Source organism: Phyllobates terribilis, unplaced genomic scaffold (genome assembly GCF_046119375.1).
Source record: "Phyllobates terribilis strain yellow unplaced genomic scaffold, ASM4611937v1 Scaffold_3__8_contigs__length_932513732, whole genome shotgun sequence".
In the NCBI taxonomy this organism is placed as follows: Eukaryota; Metazoa; Chordata; class Amphibia; order Anura; family Dendrobatidae; genus Phyllobates; species Phyllobates terribilis.
The window spans coordinates 676,589,257-676,606,749 of NW_027362763.1; the positions used below are offsets into that span (position 1 = coordinate 676,589,257).

General features: G+C 46.5%; 1 protein-coding gene across 1 annotated transcript in view; it reads right to left on the reverse strand.

The window, feature by feature from the left end:
- Positions 1-866: 866 nt before the first annotated feature.
- LOC141258279 (nuclear RNA export factor 1-like) overlaps positions 867-17,493 on the reverse strand; it is a 60,053-nt gene continuing 43,426 nt past the window's right edge. Inside the window, exons 2-5 of the mRNA XM_073673293.1 lie at positions 3,689-3,798; positions 3,567-3,600; positions 2,955-3,023; positions 867-1,676 (exon numbers count right to left, since the gene is read on the reverse strand). Of these exons, the coding sequence (XP_073529394.1) occupies positions 1,659-1,676; positions 2,955-3,023; positions 3,567-3,600; positions 3,689-3,798 (231 nt within the window). The 3' untranslated portion in view covers positions 867-1,658. The remainder of the gene's footprint in view (positions 1,677-2,954; positions 3,024-3,566; positions 3,601-3,688; positions 3,799-17,493) is intronic.

Sequence of the window (17,493 nt, forward strand, 5' to 3'; positions counted from 1 at the left end):
GTTCTGACGGATGACTTTCCGTGAGCCCATCATCATCAGGGCCACATGACTATTGCCCCACACGACTGGTGGGAAATTCTACATTTGATATCTTGTATGAAGCCAATAAAGAATTCAATTAATATCTAGCAGCCGTGTATCTGAATTTATTATGTTTCGTCTACTATGTATAGTACAGAATTTGGTGAACTCCAGGGGGAATATACAGGGGTGTAGTATTGTAATAGTGTTATAATACTCTCATTTACAGGTGCTTCTCACAAAATTAGAATATCATCAAAAAGTTAATTTATTTCAGTTCTTAAATACAAAAAGTGAAACTCATATAGAGTCATTACAGAGTGATCTATTTCAAGTGTTTATTCCTGTTAATATTGATGATTATGGCTTACATCCAATGAAAACACAAAAGTCATTATCTCAGTAAATTAGAATAATTAACAAAAAACACCTGCAAAGGCTTCCGAAGCATTTAAAAAGGAACCTTATTCTGTTTCATTAGGCTCCACAATCATGGGGAAGACTGCTGGCTTGACAGATGTCCAGAAGGCAGTCATCTGCGCCTAAACCACATTTAGCATCCACACGTTTGGCATTTCTGTAGCGATGACAGCCTACCTAAACTACAGGTGTGTGTCTCCAGAAGCATGGGCTGGACACAATGTACTGGTCACTACAATGTATTGGGGGCTACAACGTACTGGTCACTACAATGCAGATTTGCAATTTTCACTCAGCAACATCCACTGCTGCTTGTTTCTGGAAAACTCACTACACTTGCAGATAAATTCCCAAAGGGGTATAATTTCTAAAATGGTGTCATTTCTGGGGGGGGGGGGGTTCCATTCTTTAGGAACATCAGGGGCTCTCCAAACCCAACATGGCGTCGGCTAATGATCCAGCTAATTTTGCATTTAAAAAGTCAAATGGCACTCCTTCTCTACCGAGCTTTGCCGTGCGCCCAAACAGTAGTTTTCATCCACATATGGGGTATTGGCGTACTCAAGAGAAATTGCACAATACATTTTACAGTGCATTTTCTCCTGTTACCATTGTGAAAATGCAAAATTTGGGGCTAAAAGAACATTTTTTGTGGGAAAAATTTAACTTTTTATTTTCACGGCTCTACATTATAAACTTCTGTGAAACACCTGGGAGTACAAGGTGCACCCCGCACAGCTAACACTCCTTGGGGGATCTAGTTTCCAAAACGGCGTCACTTGTGGAAGGTTTCCACTGTTTACGTACATTGGGGATCTCCAAAAGCGACATGGCGGCAGCTCTCGATTCCAGCCATTTTTGTGTTTGAAAAGTCAAACTGTGCTCCTTCCCTTCCGAGCCCTGCCGTGTGCCCAAACAGTGGTTTTCTTCCACAAATGGGGTAGCGGTGTACTGAGGAGAAATTGCGCAACACAATTTGGGGTCCATTTTCTCCTGTAACCCTTGTGAAAATAAAAAAATTGGGGGCTAAAGTAAAATTTTTGTGAAAAAAAAAAGTAAAATGTTCATTTTTTCCTTCCACGTTCCATTAATTCCTGTGAAGCACCTGAAGGGTTAATAAACTTCTTGAATGTGGTTTTAAGCACCTTGAGGGGTGCAGTTTTTAGAACGATGTCACTTTTGGGCATTTTCTGTCATATAGGCCCCCCAAAGTCACTTCAAATGTGATGTGTTCCCTAAAAAAAAAATGGTTTTGTAAATTTTGTTGGAAAAATGAGAAATTGCTGGTCAATTTTTAATCCTTATAACTTCCTAACAAAAATAAAATTATGTTTCCAAAATGATGCAGATGTAAAGTAGACATGTGGGAAATGTTATTAACTATTTTGTGTGACATCTCTCTGATTTAAGGTCATAAGAATTAAAACTTTGAAAATTGCTAAATTTTCACCAAATTTCCATTTTTTTCACAAATAAATGCAAGTGATATTGAACAACTTTTATCTCTATCATGAAGTACAATATGTCAGGAAAAAACAGTCTCAGAATCAGGGGGATCCGTGGAAGCGTTCCAGAGTTATTACCTCAGAGGGACACTGGGCAGAATTGCAAAATTTGGCCGGGTCATGAAGGTGAAAACAGGTTTGGAGGGTGAAGGCGTTAGCACTTCTCTTTCTGAAAGCATTCTTTACTCTACAGCATTTTTTCCAACTAAAACTTTTGCACTGTGCCGTAGAAAAAAATATTTTTATTTATATACACAAACCTACATATTGAGGCAACTAAAGATGGCACCCCACCACCTTACTACTTTAGATCTAACCTATAATATAAGGGACAATAAAAGGGTTGGTCCATCTCAGATATTTAAAGAGATTTCTAGCTTTGGAAAACTCCTGTTCCCCCTCTGCAATTTTTTTTTTTTAAAGAAACTGTGCTTTACTCATCCTCACTGGGTCCAGTACTGAGTCTCCGCTGCGCCTTTTAGTGTGTCATTATCAGTAGTGCTGCCATCACAGCCAGTAGCGGCACAATACGCTCAGGGCCAAGCTCTATTGACGTGACGTCAGAGCAGCAGGCCATAACAGACACTTGGAGCAGCGGCGGAGACTCAGTGCTGGACCTGGGGCTGGCGAGTAAAGCACTTTTTTTTTTTTTTTTTTAAACAAACTGCAGCCAAAAGAAAAGGGAGTTTCCAAAACTGGAAAACCCCTTTAAGGTATATCCATAGAATATCCCATTGGGAGAACACCTTTTAAAGGGCTTATTCAAAGAACTTCTGCATTGCTTACCAACGCCCTGGAAGTGAGCGGTGCTGCTGACGTTATGACCCGTGTGTTCAGATATTGGGCACATGTCCTATTCTAATGAACCGGACGGGTGCACGATACCTGCCCATCATGCTAGCATCTCGGTAGGTCTGCGGATCGCAACGTCATCAGCACCGCTAATATCCGATGTGGAAGTGAACGGCTCTGGACAAGCCCTTTAAGTGAAAGAAGAATACAACTTACCTTTGCCTGTGGGAGAGGTTGGGGTTCTTCTGGCTCAAAAAATAGATTCTCTTTAAAAAACTGTCCGTCCTGCAAGAATGGAGACAGCGGATATAATACAGGACAGGAAAGGTGACTGGTATGATGGAAGGCTCACAGGGGGAAAGTTATAAAGCTGGGGTACACGGGGTAGCGCACCATGCAACAGATTGAACTATCCTTTTAAAAGCAAAGATACAGCCTATTTCCAAGATCCTACCGCAATATGTAGTAGATCTAATAATAGTAATATTCGAAAATATCTCCAATTAGAATACAGTATAGTTCTTCTGATTCACTATGTCACTTACCCTATGTGCAGGGCATTGTAGTAGCTTAGGTATCTATGGTCACGACCACTCATAGCGACAGTTGTTAGTGGTCGTAATCATGGATACCTAAACTACTACAATGCAGTGCACATGGGGTAAGCGACATAGCTAATCAGAAAAACAATACTACAATTTTAATTGGAGGTATTTGCTAATATTATTATTACACCTACTACATAGTGGGATAGGATCTTGGAGATGGGAATACCCCTTTTTTTAGGATACAGTTGATGCTTTACAGTCTTCCTAGGTGTATACTTACTAGTTTTTCAATGGTGGGAAAATAAGTTACCAATCTGTGCAACACAAAAAAAGAAAAAAAAAAAGCATTGAATCGGTGATTTGCATTTGTATAATAATGTGATAGCAGAGAGGTGCGGGCACCTGTAGCAGGCGGAGAAGCTTTCCACCGCCCCGTGCAGAGGGTTTCCCTCCAGCCACAGCTCTCTCAGCTCCAGGTTGTGGATCAGATCCAGCTCTTCAACTCTGCAAAGCTAAAAAAGAACATGTTCCCGTCACCAGCTACCACCAGAAAACAGAGAGATGTGTTTGTTTCTCGCCTTCTTCCAAGAGCCACAAACCATTTTATTGTTCCGTCTATATGGCCTGGGTTTTTTTTCCCAGGATGAGTATGGGCTTTCTATTCCTCCATTTTTGGGACTTGTAACTTTTTCTGTTGCTGGGGCTGGGTGAGGGTCTTTTTGTATTTTTATTCATACCATTTTGATCGATTGCTTTTTATTCCATTTTTGAGAAGTGCAGCGATCGAAAATTCAATTATTTTGATTTTAATTTTTTTAATCAGTTTACAATTTGGGTTCTTTATATTTTCATAGGATGGAGTTTTAAGGATTCGATATACAAATTTTTCTTTTTATTTATTTTTTTAATTTCTTTAGTTTTTAATTGGGAAAAGCGAGACAAATGAAAATTATGGGTTTTAGTTTATTTATTCATTTTTAAATAAATTTTTACTTATTTTTGCCCTGGACTCTGCGACTGTTTGATCGCTTGTACTATACTGGGAACACAGATGTACAGAGATGGCAGGACGGGGGTCTTCAGGAGGCCATTGACTGCCACTGTACCCACCGGTACCCTACGATCGATGGCATATACGGGGTAATCGGAAAAGACGTCACGACGGCAGCAGACCCGATCCCTGCGCAAGGAGGCGACGTACCTCGTTATAGGAGAGGTTCAGACTCTGCAGGTGCCGGGTCAGGTAGAAGAGATGAGCAAAACCAGTCAGCTTGGAGAGACGACGACAACTCAGGTCCAAAGACTGAAGCTAAAAAAAATATATATAGAGAGAGAATTTCACAAGCAGCCTATGGACAGGGGGGCGCTGGTTCTTACCCCATGTATCATTAGCCCAAGAGTGACAAAAAAGATTGTGGGGGTCCCAGCGGGGTCCCCAAGGATCTCCAGTGGCATAGCCTAGTGTGGATCTGCTCAGGTCACAGATGGGGCTGTAATTAATAGTATTTATTATTACCTGGGGGTAACACTCCGAGATGATCTGCAGGACGACCTCTGCGGCTGCAGCGTGGGTCAGCGAAAGCACAATATTGTCAGAAAGCAAATCTAAGGAAAGCAAATAACATTAGTGAGGAAGGGGCACGGCGCAGGCAGAGGAGAGAAGGCGACGGGGCGCGGCCGGAGGAGAGAAGGCGACGGGGCGCAGACAGAGGTGAGAAGGCGACGGGGCGCGGGCAGAGGAGAGGAGGCGACGGGGCGCAGGCAAAGAAGAGAAGGCGACGGGGCGCGGGCAGAGGAAAGAAGGCGACGGGGCGCCGCCGGAGGAGAGAAGGCAACGGGGCGCGGCCGGAGGAGAGAAGGCGACGGGGCCGTGAGCAGAAAGCAAAGCAGGATGCCAATATTTATTTGTATAAGTATACAAAATGCCGTCATATAGTGCCCACACATTACCGCTATACAGTACAACATATATAATATAGTGCCGACACATTACCGCTATACAGTGCAACATATATAATATAGTGCCCACACATTACCGCTATACAGTACCTACAACACACATCATATAGCGCCCACACATTACCGCTATACAGTACCTACAACACACATCATATAGCGCCCACACATTACCGCTATACAGTACCTACAACACACATCATATAGCGCCCACACATTACCGCTATACAGTGCCTACAACACACATCATATAGTGCCGACACATTACCGCTATACAGTACCTACAACACACATCATATAGCGCCCACACAAGTTCTCAGTGTGGATTGTCACTGCTAATTTCACTTAATGGTTTGCAAAGAGTGAAATCTGTGGCCAAATCTGCACTAAAATCTGCAGTTAAGTTTTGCACAGATTTTGGTGCAGATTTTCTGTCCCATTTACAGCGGCTTTATGACAGTTATTGCTTCAGTTATAAACTGTGGACACAGCTCAGGTGTGAACAGAGGGCAATGTGATGAGAGCTGCTGGGCGGTGATGTCATTCCTGTCCTGCAGCCAGATATTATCCGCCTCCAATAATATATACCTGACAGGAGTCCATAGATTCTGCTGCCTCCAATAATATATACCTGACAGGAGTCCATAGATTCTGCTGCCTCCAATAATATATACCTGACAGGAGCCCATAGATTCTGCTGCCTCCAATAATATATACCTGACAGGAGCCCATACATTCTCCTGCCTCCAATAATATATACCTGACAGGAGTCCATAGATTCTGCTGCCTCCAATAACATATACCTGACAGGAGCCCATACATTCTCCTGCCTCCAATAATATATACCTGACAGGAGCCCATAGATTCTCCTGCCTCCAATAATATATACCTGACAGGAGCCCATACATTCTCCTGCCTCCAATAAAATATACCTGACAGGAGCCCATACATTCTGCTGCCTCCAATAACATATTCCTGACAGGAGCCCATACATTCTGCTGCCTCCAATAAAATATACCTGATAGAAGCCCATAGACTCTCCTGCCTCCTATAATATATACCTGACAGGAGCCCATAGATTCTGCTGCCTACAATAATATATACCTGACAGGGGCCCATACATTCTCCTGCCTCCAATAATATATACCTGACAGGAGCCCATACATTCTCCTGCCTCCAATAATATATACCTGACAGGAGCCCATACATTCTCCTGCCTCCAATAATATATACCTGACAGGAGCCCATACATTCTGCTGCCCCCAATAATATATACCTGACAGGAGTCCATAGATTCTGCTGCCCCCAATACTATATACTTGACAGGAGCCCATACATTCTGCTGCCTCCAATAATATATACCTGACAGGAGCCCATACATTCTCCTGCCTCCAATAATATATATCTGACAGGAGCCCATACATTCTGCTGCCTCCAATAATATATACCTGACAGGAGCCCATACATTCTCCTGCCTCCAATAATATATATCTGACAGGAGCCCATACATTCTGCTGCCTCCAATAATATATACCTGACAGGAGCCCATAGATTCTGCTGCCTCCAATAATATATACCTGACAGGAGCCCATACATTCTCCTGCCTCCAATAATATATACCTGACAGGAGCCCATAGATTCTGCTGCCTACAATAATATATACCTGACAGAGGCCCATACATTCTCCTGCCTCCAATAATATATACCTGACAGGAGCCCATACATTCTCCTGCCTCCAATAATATATACCTGACAGGAGCCCATACATTCTCCTGCCTCCAATAATATATACCTGACAGGAGCCCATACATTCTGCTGCCCCCAATAATATATACCTGACAGGAGTCCATAGATTCTGCTGCCCCCAATACTATATACCTGACAGGAGCCCATACATTCTGCTGCCTCCAATAATATATACCTGACAGGAGCCCATACATTCTCCTGCCTCCAATAATATATATCTGACAGGAGCCCATACATTCTGCTGCCTCCAATAATATATACCTGACAGGAGCCCATACATTCTCCTGCCTCCAATAATATATATCTGACAGTAGCCCATACATTCTGCTGCCTCCAATAATATATACCTGACAGGAGCCCATAGATTCTGCTGCCTCCAATAATATATACCTGACAGGAGCCCATACATTCTCCTGCCTCCAATAATATATACCTGACAGGAGCCCATACATTCTGCTGCCTCCAATAATATATACCTGACAGGAGCCCATTCATTCTCCTGTCTCCAATAATATATACCTGACAGGAGCCCATACATTCTGCTGCCTCCAATAATATATACCTGACAGGAGCCCATACATTCTCCTGCCTCCAATAATATATACCTGACAGGAGCCCATACATTCTGCTGCCTCCAATAATATATACCTGACAGGAGCCCATAGATTCTCCTGCCTCCAATAATATATACCTGACAGGAGCCCATACATTCTCCTGCCTCCAATAATATATACCTGACAGGAGCCCATAGATTCTGCTGCCTCCAATAATATATACCTGACGGAGCCCATACATTCTGCTGCCCCCAATAATATATACCTGACAGGAGCCCATACATTCTGCTGCCTCCAATAATATATACCTGACAGGAGCCCATACATTCTGCTGCCTTCAATAATATATACCTGACAGGAGCCCATACATTCTCCTGCCTCCAATAATATATACCTGACAGGAGCCCATACATTCTCCTGCCTCCAATAATATATACCTGACAGGAGCCCATACATTCTCCTGCCTCCAATAATATATACCTGACAGGAGCCCATACATTCTCCTGCCTCCAATAATATATACCTGACAGGAGCCCATACATTCTGCTGCCTCCAATAATATATACCTGACAGGAGCCCATACATTCTCCTGTCTCCAATAATATATACCTGACAGGAGCCCATACATTCTGCTGCGTCCAATAATATATACCTGACAGGAGCCCATAGATTCTGCTGCCTCCAATAATATATACCTGACAGGAGCCCATACATTCTGCTGCCTCCAATAATATATACCTGACAGGAGCCCATACATTCTGCTGCCTCCAATAATATATATCTGACAGGAGCCCATACATTCTGCTGCCTCCAATAATATATACCTGACAGGAGCCAATAGATTCTGCTGCCTCCAATAATATATACCTGACAGGAGCCCATACATTCTCCTGCCTCCAATAATATATACCTGACAGGAGCCCATACATTCTGCAGCCTCCAATAATATATACCTGACAGGAGCCCATACATTCTCCTGCCTCCAATAATATATACCTGACAGGAGCCCATACATTCTGCTGCCTCCAATAATATATACCTGACAGGAGCCCATACATTCTCCTGTCTCCAATAATATATACCTGACAGGAGCCCATACATTCTGCTGCCTCCAATAATATATACCTGACAGGAGCCCATAGATTCTCCTGCCTCCAATAATATATACCTGACAGGAGCCCATACATTCTCCTGCCTCCAATAATATATACCTGACAGGAGCCCATACATTCTGCTGCCTCCAATAATATATACCTGACAGGAGCCCATAGATTCTGCTGCCTCCAATAATATATACGTGACAGGAGCCCATACATTCTCCTGCCTCCAATAATATATACCTGACAGGAGTGCATACATTCTGCTGCCTCCAATAATATATACCTGACAGGAGCCCATAGATTCTGCTGCCTCCAATAATATATACCTGACAGGAGCCCATACATTCTGCTACCTCCAATAATATATACTTGACAGGAGCCCATGGATTCTGCTGCCTCCAATACTATATACCTGACAGGAGCCCATACATTCTGCTGCCTCCAATAATATATTAAATACACATCGACCAACATACATAACATCATGGATAGGAGATATAGAAGAAAAATAGCTTATACTCCATAACCATGGAAAATAGCCTACTCAAAAGTAAATACAAAAACTAGAGGAGACTGAGTACATGGCATCAAATAGAAAAAACTTTATTAAGAATAAAAAAGTCACATTAAAAAAATACATATCTCAAGTATGTGTGAGTTGCAGAGCATGTCAAGGTAAAGAGACATATGAAAAAATGGCCATAGTCATGCTTCGGTCATGGGGGAAAAGGTACCTATACACATAAGTGGTCAGGAGAAAATCCTGATATGTACACCAAATGAAAAGGTCTTCCCAAATCACAGAGTTAGCCAAATCTCCATAAATGATAAGACATAGGGTGGGAGCAAAAAATGGGTTATTTAGAGAATCAATAGCATTCTGGAAGTACAACATACATATATATATAGGCTGCTACAAGCATCCAACATTAGGAGACGCCTCTTGAGAAAGCATATCACGCGAAACGCGCGTTGAGGCTTGCGGGCTCTATATCAGCTCGCTCCTGCTCCGTTGGTCCACTCCCTTACCGCTCTTTTCCCCTCTTGTTTCATTATTATTGATATATATACGGGTGAGTTACTTATGTCTGAAACAATGCGTATCTGGGTTATTTCTCCTAATGTTGGATGCTTGTAGCAGCCTATATATATATGTATGTTGTACTTCCAGAATGCTATTTATTCTCTAAATAACCCATTTTTTGCTCCCACCCTATGTCTTATCATTTATGGAGATTTGGCTAACTTTGTGATTTGGGAAGACCTTTTCATTTGGTGTACATATCAGGATTTTCTCCTGACCACTTATGTGTATAGGTACCTTTTCCCCCATGACCGAAGCATGACTATGGCCATTTTTTCATATGTCTCTTTACCTTGACATGCTCTGCAACTCACACATACTTGAGATATGTATTTTTTTAATGTGACTTTTTTATTCTTAATAAAGTTTTTTCTATTTGATGTCATGTACTCAGTCTCCTCTAGTTTTTGTATCTCCAATAATATATACCTGACTGGAGTCCATAGATTCTGCTGCCTCCAGTAATATATACCTGACAGGAGCCCATACATTCTCCTGCCTCCAATAATATATACCTAACAGGAGCCCATAGATTCTGCTGGCTCCAATAATATATACCTGACAGGAGCCCATACATTCTCCTGCCTCCAATAATATATACCTGACAGGAGCCCATACATTCTCCTGCCTCCAATAATATATACCTGACAGGAGCCCATACATTCTCCTGCCTCCAATAATATATACCTGACAGGAGCCCATACATTCTGCTGCCTGCAATAATATATACCTGACAGGAGCCCATAGATTCTGCTGCCTGCAATAATATATACCTGACAGGAGCCCATACATTCTCCTGCCTCCAATAATATATACCTAACAGGAGCCCATAGATTCTGCTGACTCCAATAATATATACCTGACAGGAGCCCATACATTCTCCTGCCTCCAATAATATATACCTGACAGGAGCCCATACATTCTCCTGCCTCCAATAATATATACCTGGCAGGAGCCCATACATTCTCCTGCCTCCAATAATATATACCTGACAGGAGCCCATAGATTCTGCTGGCTCCAATAATATATACCTGACAGGGGCCCATGGATTCTCCTGCCTCCAATAATATATACCTGACAGGAGTCCATAGATTCTGCTGGCTCCAATAATATATACCTGACAGGGGCCCATGGATTCTCCTGCCTCCAATAATATATACCTGACAGGGGCCCATGGATTCTCCTGCCTCCAATAATATATACCTGACAGGAGCCCATACATTCTCCTGCCTCCAATAATATATACCTGACAGGAGCCCATAGATTCTGCTGCCTCCAATACTATATACCTGACAGGAGCCCATAGATTCTGCTGGCTCCAATAATATATACCTGACAGGGGCCCATGGATTCTGCTGCCTCCAATAACATATACCTGACAGGAGCCCATACATTCTGCTGCCTCCAATAATATATACCTGACAGGAGCCCATACATTCTCCTGCCTCCAATAATATATACCTGACAGGAGCCCATACATTCTCCTGCCTCCAATAATATATACCTGACAGGAGCCCATACATTCTGCTGCCTCCAATAATATATACCTGACAGGAGCCCATACATTCTGCTGCCTCCAATAACATATACCTGACAGCAACCCATAGATTCTGCTGCCTCCAATAATATATACCTGACAGGAGCCCATAGATTCTGCTGCCTCCAATAATATATATCTGTCAGGAGCCCATAGATTCTGCTGGCTCCAATAATATATAACTGACAGGAGCCCATACATTCTCCTGCCTCCAATAATATATACCTGACAGGAGCCCATACATTCTCCTGCCTCCAATAATATATACCTGACAGGAGCCCATACATTCTCCTGCCTCCAATAATATATACCTGACAGGAGCCCATACATTCTCCTGCCTCCAATAATATATACCTGACAGGAGCCCATACATTCTCCTGCCTCCAATAATATATACCTGACAGGAGCCCATACATTCTCCTGCCTCCAATAATATATACCTGACAGGAGCCCATACATTCTCCTGCCTCCAATAATATATACCTGACAGGAGCCCATACATTCTGCTGCCTCCAATAATATATACCTGACAGGAGCCCATACATTCTCCTGCCTCCAATAATATATACCTGACAGGAGCCCATACATTCTCCTGCCTCCAATATTATATACCTGACAGGAGCCCATACATTCTCCTGCCTCCAATAATATATACCTGACAGGAGCCCATACATTCTCCTGCCTCCAATAATATATACCTGACAGGAGCCCATACATTCTCCTGCCTCCAATAATATATACCTGACAGGAGCCCATACATTCTGCTGCCTCCAATAATATATACCTGACAGGAGCCCATACATTCTGCTGCCTCCAATAATATATACCTGACAGGAGCCCATAGTTTCTGCTGCCTCCAATACTATATACCTGGTAGGGGTTAATCTACGATAGGGGCATCTTATAAGGACTCCACTGTGGGTGACCAGGACTGTGACCTTGACTTACCTTAAATAGCTCACAGCTCCCCTGCAGTCCTGAGCTCAGCGTGCAGACCTTCAGCGAGCTCCGGTAAGTGATGGGATTAAGCGCAATGTTCTTGTCCATCAATTCTTTCCGCAGCTTCAGTGCGTGCTGCAGACCCGAGTCTTTCCATGGCAACTCCGCGCAGGCGTTGAACAGGGCAGTATATGTGGCATCTGTGGGAACCAGACCTCGCTTTTTCATCTAAATGATGTAACAAAAAATGAGTCTGTACTGTAAAAACTGTATGTAATAATAGCAATAATAATGTAAGTACATAATATACAGGGCATTATCAGATAATGTACAGGTACTTTACTGCATTACGTTATTGGTCCTCCAAATTAACAGAACAAATGGTCCATGGTGCTCACTGGGGCGCTGATGCCCCTTCACAGCAAGATTGTAGCATCGGCGTCTCTGCCCCGTACTAGGCAGAGACGCCGTCCCTCTCACCTCCCCGCTCCTGGCGCGGCGTCCTCCAGCGCTTCTCTCCCCGCTGCTTCCGGCACGCGCTCCTTCCCCGGCAGGGTGCTTAGGGCGCGCGCGCTCCCCCTCTCTTAAAGGGACCGCGCGCGCCGTCCTAAGGAGTCCCCGGCCAATTACCGGAGGACCTCCCATTTATAAGGCACCTCCTCCAAAATGGAGGTGCCCGAGCTATGTTGTTTGCACTGTGTCTCACCTGTGCTTCAGCCCTCAGGTTCCGCTGCTAGCCTGACTTCTCATCCTGCCTGCCAGCCTGTTACTTGCCTTGTCCGCCAGACCGCTCACCTGGGAGCGTCTACTAGTTACCTGCCTTGTCCATCAGTCCGCTCACCTGGGAGCGTCCTTCAGTTACCTGCCTGTTACCTGCCTCGTCAGCCAGACCGCTCACCTGGGAGCGTACACCAGTTACTTGCCTGTTACCTGTCTTGTCTGCCAGACTGCTCACCTGGGAGCATCCACCAGTCGCCTGCCTGTCTCCTGCCTCGTCTGTCAGACTGCTCACCTGGGAGCGTCCACCAGTTACCTGCCTGTTTCCCGCTGTCTCCGTCAGCCCGCTCACCTGGGAGAGCCCGCCAGTTACCTGTCAGGTGTCCGCCTCGCCTGGTTACCCAGAGACTGCCCCGGTCACTTGCCGTGACCCCCTGCCTATCTACCCAGAGACTGCCCCCGTCACTTGCCGTGACCACCTGCCTGTCTACCCAGAGACTGCCCCCGTCACTTGCCGTGACCACCTGCCTGTCTACCCAGAGACTGTCCCCGTGACCTGCCGTGACCAACTGCCCGCTTACCCAGAGACTGTCCCCGTCACTTGCTGTGACTACCTGCTTGCCCTCCCTGGGAGTCACCCGCTTCCTTACAATGACTTCCCCCTTGTATTGCAGCTCAGAGGTTCCACCTCCCGGACCCGTAACAGTTAGCTCGGGCCATGGAACCCGGTGGCACCCAAGCTCCCTCGCTCTCTGACCTATACCATGAAGTCTCCCGTCAGAGATCCCAGCAGGAGTCCATCCTGAACCACCTGCAGAATGTCAACTCCCGCCTGGACACACTGACTGCTCCACCAGCAACCACCGCTAGTGTCACGACTCGCACCCCGGCAGCGCCGCTGCCCACCAATACCATGGCATCCTGCCCCGGACCCCGGCTTTCTGCACCTCCTCGCTTCGGAGGCGACCCCGCTCAAGCTCGGGGCTTCATAAACCAGTGCACCCTGCACTTTGAACTCTTGGCTCACCAGTTTATCTCCGACCGGGCCAAAGTGGCATTCATCATGTCCCATCTCACTGGGGAGGCACTGGCATGGCTTAACCCCCTGTGGGAGAGAGGGGATCCCCTGGTGTCCGACCTGTCGTCTTTCCTCACTGCTTTCCGGAGAGTCTTCGATGAACCGGGACAAAAGACCTCATCTGCCTCCTCTTTGCTACGTCTCCGTCAAGGGAGTCTCACCGTGGGCCAATATGCCATACGGTTCCGCACCCTCGCTTCTGAGCTTGCCTGGGATAATGAGGCCCTGGTGTCCGTCTTCTGGGAGGGTCTTTCCGGTCGGATTAAAGATGAGCTCGCCGGTCGGGATATTCCTACCACCCTGGATGACCTGGTGTCACTGGCTACCCGGATTGACATCCGGTTTCAAGAACGCACCAAAGAGACCACCCGTGAGAGAAGGTTTCCCCGCCTAGCTCCTACTTTCCAGAAACCTGTCTCCTCTTCTGTCACTCCCCGGGTGCACTCACCCGAGCCCATTCAGATCGACCAGACCAAGATGGTCAAATCTCGCCAAGAGTCACGCCGAGCCGAGGGGAGCTGCTTCTATTGTGGCAGTAAGGAGCACCTGATTCGTTCCTGCCCGGAGAGGCCTGGAAACTCCAGTGTCTAGGACCGCTCGGAGAGGTCGCCCTAGACAAAAATAAATCCTCTCCAACCCTGACTTTGTCTGTATCTATCTCCTGGGGAGAGAACCGTCACTTTGAACTCGCCCACCTGGATTCTGGATCCACTGGAAACCTCATCTCCCAGTCCCTGGTTGAGAAATACCGTATTCCCACCAAGTCTCTGGCTGAACCTTTGTCGGTCGCCTCCGTGGATGGAAGACTCCTTCCAGTGACCATCCTGCTCACCACGGAACCCATAACCCTGCAGGTGGGAATGCTGCACTCTGAGGTAGTCTCCTTCCATGTGTTGCCCGGACTCTCCCACTCCCTATTGCTAGGTCTTCCTTGGCTCCAGACACATGAACCCGTGTTGAACTGGCATTCCGGTGAAGTACTCCGGTGGGGGCCGGTCTGCCATAAGACCTGCCTGGTTCCGGTTCGTCCGGATCGTCCTCCACCTACCCCAGCTAATTTACCCGGTCTTCCAGCTCCTTACTGGACCTATGCTGACGTCTTTGGTAAGAAGGAAGCAGAGACATTGCCACCTCATAGGCCATATGATTGCCCGATCGACCTGGTACCTGGCGCCACTCCACCCCGTGGGCGTATTTATCCGTTGTCTGCGGCCGAAACCCGAGCCATGTCTGAGTACATAGAGGAGAATCTGGCCAGGGGATTCATCCGGAAGTCTACTTCCCCGGCTGGAGCCGGATTCTTCTTTGTCAAAAAAAAGGATGGCTCGCTACGCCACTGTATTGACTATAGAGGACTCAATCAGATCACGGTTAAAAATAAATACCCCCTTCCACTCATCTCTGAGTTATTTGATCGCCTTAAAGGCGCCAGGATCTTTTCCAAGCTGGATCTACGTGGAGCATATAACCTGGTCCGTATCCGTCAGGGAGACGAGTGGAAAACGGCATTTAATACCCGGGACGGACACTATGAGTACCGTGTGATGCCCTTCGGTCTCTGCAATGCTCCCGCCGTCTTCCAAGAACTGGTCAACGACATCTTCCGTGACCTTCTTTACTCCTGCGTGGTGGTATACCTGGACGACATCTTGGTCTTCTCTCCGGATCTTCCCTCACACCGGAGGGTCCTGCTGAGGCTCAGGCAGAACCACCTCTATGCTAAATACGAGAAGTGCCTTTTTGAGCAGACCTCTCTTCCATTCCTGGGCTATGTTATCTCCCAGACAGGTTTGCGAATGGATCCCGAGAAGCTCTCTGCTGTCCTAAAGTGGCCCCGTCCGGAGGGCTTGAAGGCGATACAGCGATTCCTGGGCTTCGCTAATTACTATCGTCTCTTCATTCCTCATTTCTCGTCTCGGACTGCGCCCATATCTGCGCTCACCCGTAAGGGAGCAAATCCCAAGGTATGGCCACCCGAAGCTGAGGAGGCCTTCCTTTCCCTGAAGCAAGCCTTCTCCTCTGCCCCTGTGCTGCACCGTCCGGACTGCAACAAACAGTTCTACCCAGAGGTTGATGCTTCCTCCTCTGGAGCCGGAGCGGTGCTCACCCAAAAGTCTTCATCCGGGAGAATGGTAACCTGCGGCTTTTTCTCTAAAATCTTCTACTCCTCTGAGCGCAATTACTCCATTGGAGACTGAGAACTGTTAGCCGTTAAATTGGCGCTGGAGGAGTGGCGTTACCTGCTTGAAGGGGCTCTATACCCGGTGATCATCTACACGGATCACAAAAACCTGGCATATCTCCAAAATGCCCAGAGACTTAATCCACGTCAGGCCCGGTGGTCTTTGTCTTTTGCCCGCTTCGATTTCATCCTTCATTTCCGCCCGGCGGACAAGAATGTCAAAGCTGATGCCTTGTCCCGATCCTTCCTGTCCTCCGACCAAGAGGAGGAGCCTATGCACATTATTGACCCCTCCAAGGTGATGAATGTGGCCCCCTTGGATTTGACTCGTCTTCCACCCGGTAAGACGTTCGTGGCGCCTCCTAACCGTGAGAAGGTTCTTCACTGGGGTCATTCTTCTAAACTTGCTGGCCATGCCGGCCAAAAAAAAGACCTTCTTACTCATCTCCCGGCATTACTGGTGGCCTACCCTGCGTAAGGATGTGGTAGACTTCGTCTCTGCCTGTTCATCTTGTGGCCGCAACAAAGTTCCCAGACACTTACCAGCTGGTCATCTCCTGCCGCTTCCCATACCTGTTGCCCCGTGGCAACACATCGCTATGGACTTCATTACCGATCTTCCTGTCTCTGCCGGGTGTACTTTCATTTGGGTGGTCGCGGACCGTTTTTCTAAAATGGCCCACTTCATTCCCCTGCCTGGTCTTCCGTCTGCACCTGAGCTGGCTAAGGACTTTATCCGCCATATCTTCCGTCTCCATGGCCTACCCCTCCACATCGTGTCGGATCGAGGGGTTCAGTTCACCTCGCGCTTCTGGAGAGCCACATGTAAACTGCTGGACGTCACCCTGGACTTCTCCTCCGCTTACCACCCTCAGTCCAATGGTCAAGTGGAGCGGATCAATCAGATCCTTACCAGCTATCTCCGGCACTTTGTTAATGCCCACCATTCTGATTGGGTGGACCTCCTCCCTTGGGCCGAGTTCTCTTACAATAACCACGAGAGCGAGTCCTCTTCCAAATCCCCGTTCTTTGTTGTCTATGGCCAGCACCCCCGGATTCCGTTTCCTGTCTCCGCCTCTGTGGACAACCCTGCCGCGCAGTCTCTTGTCAGCGAGTTTTCTACCAATTGGGAGAGTACTAGGTCCGCACTTCTTCTGTCCTCCGAGCGGATGAAGAGATATGCTGATAAGAGATGTCTGGATCCGCCTCAATTCCGTCCGGGAGACAAGGTTTGGCTCTCCTCCAAACATGTACGGCTCAAGATACCCTCCTACAAGTTAGGTCCTCGCTTCATCGGCCCATTCGAAATCCTCA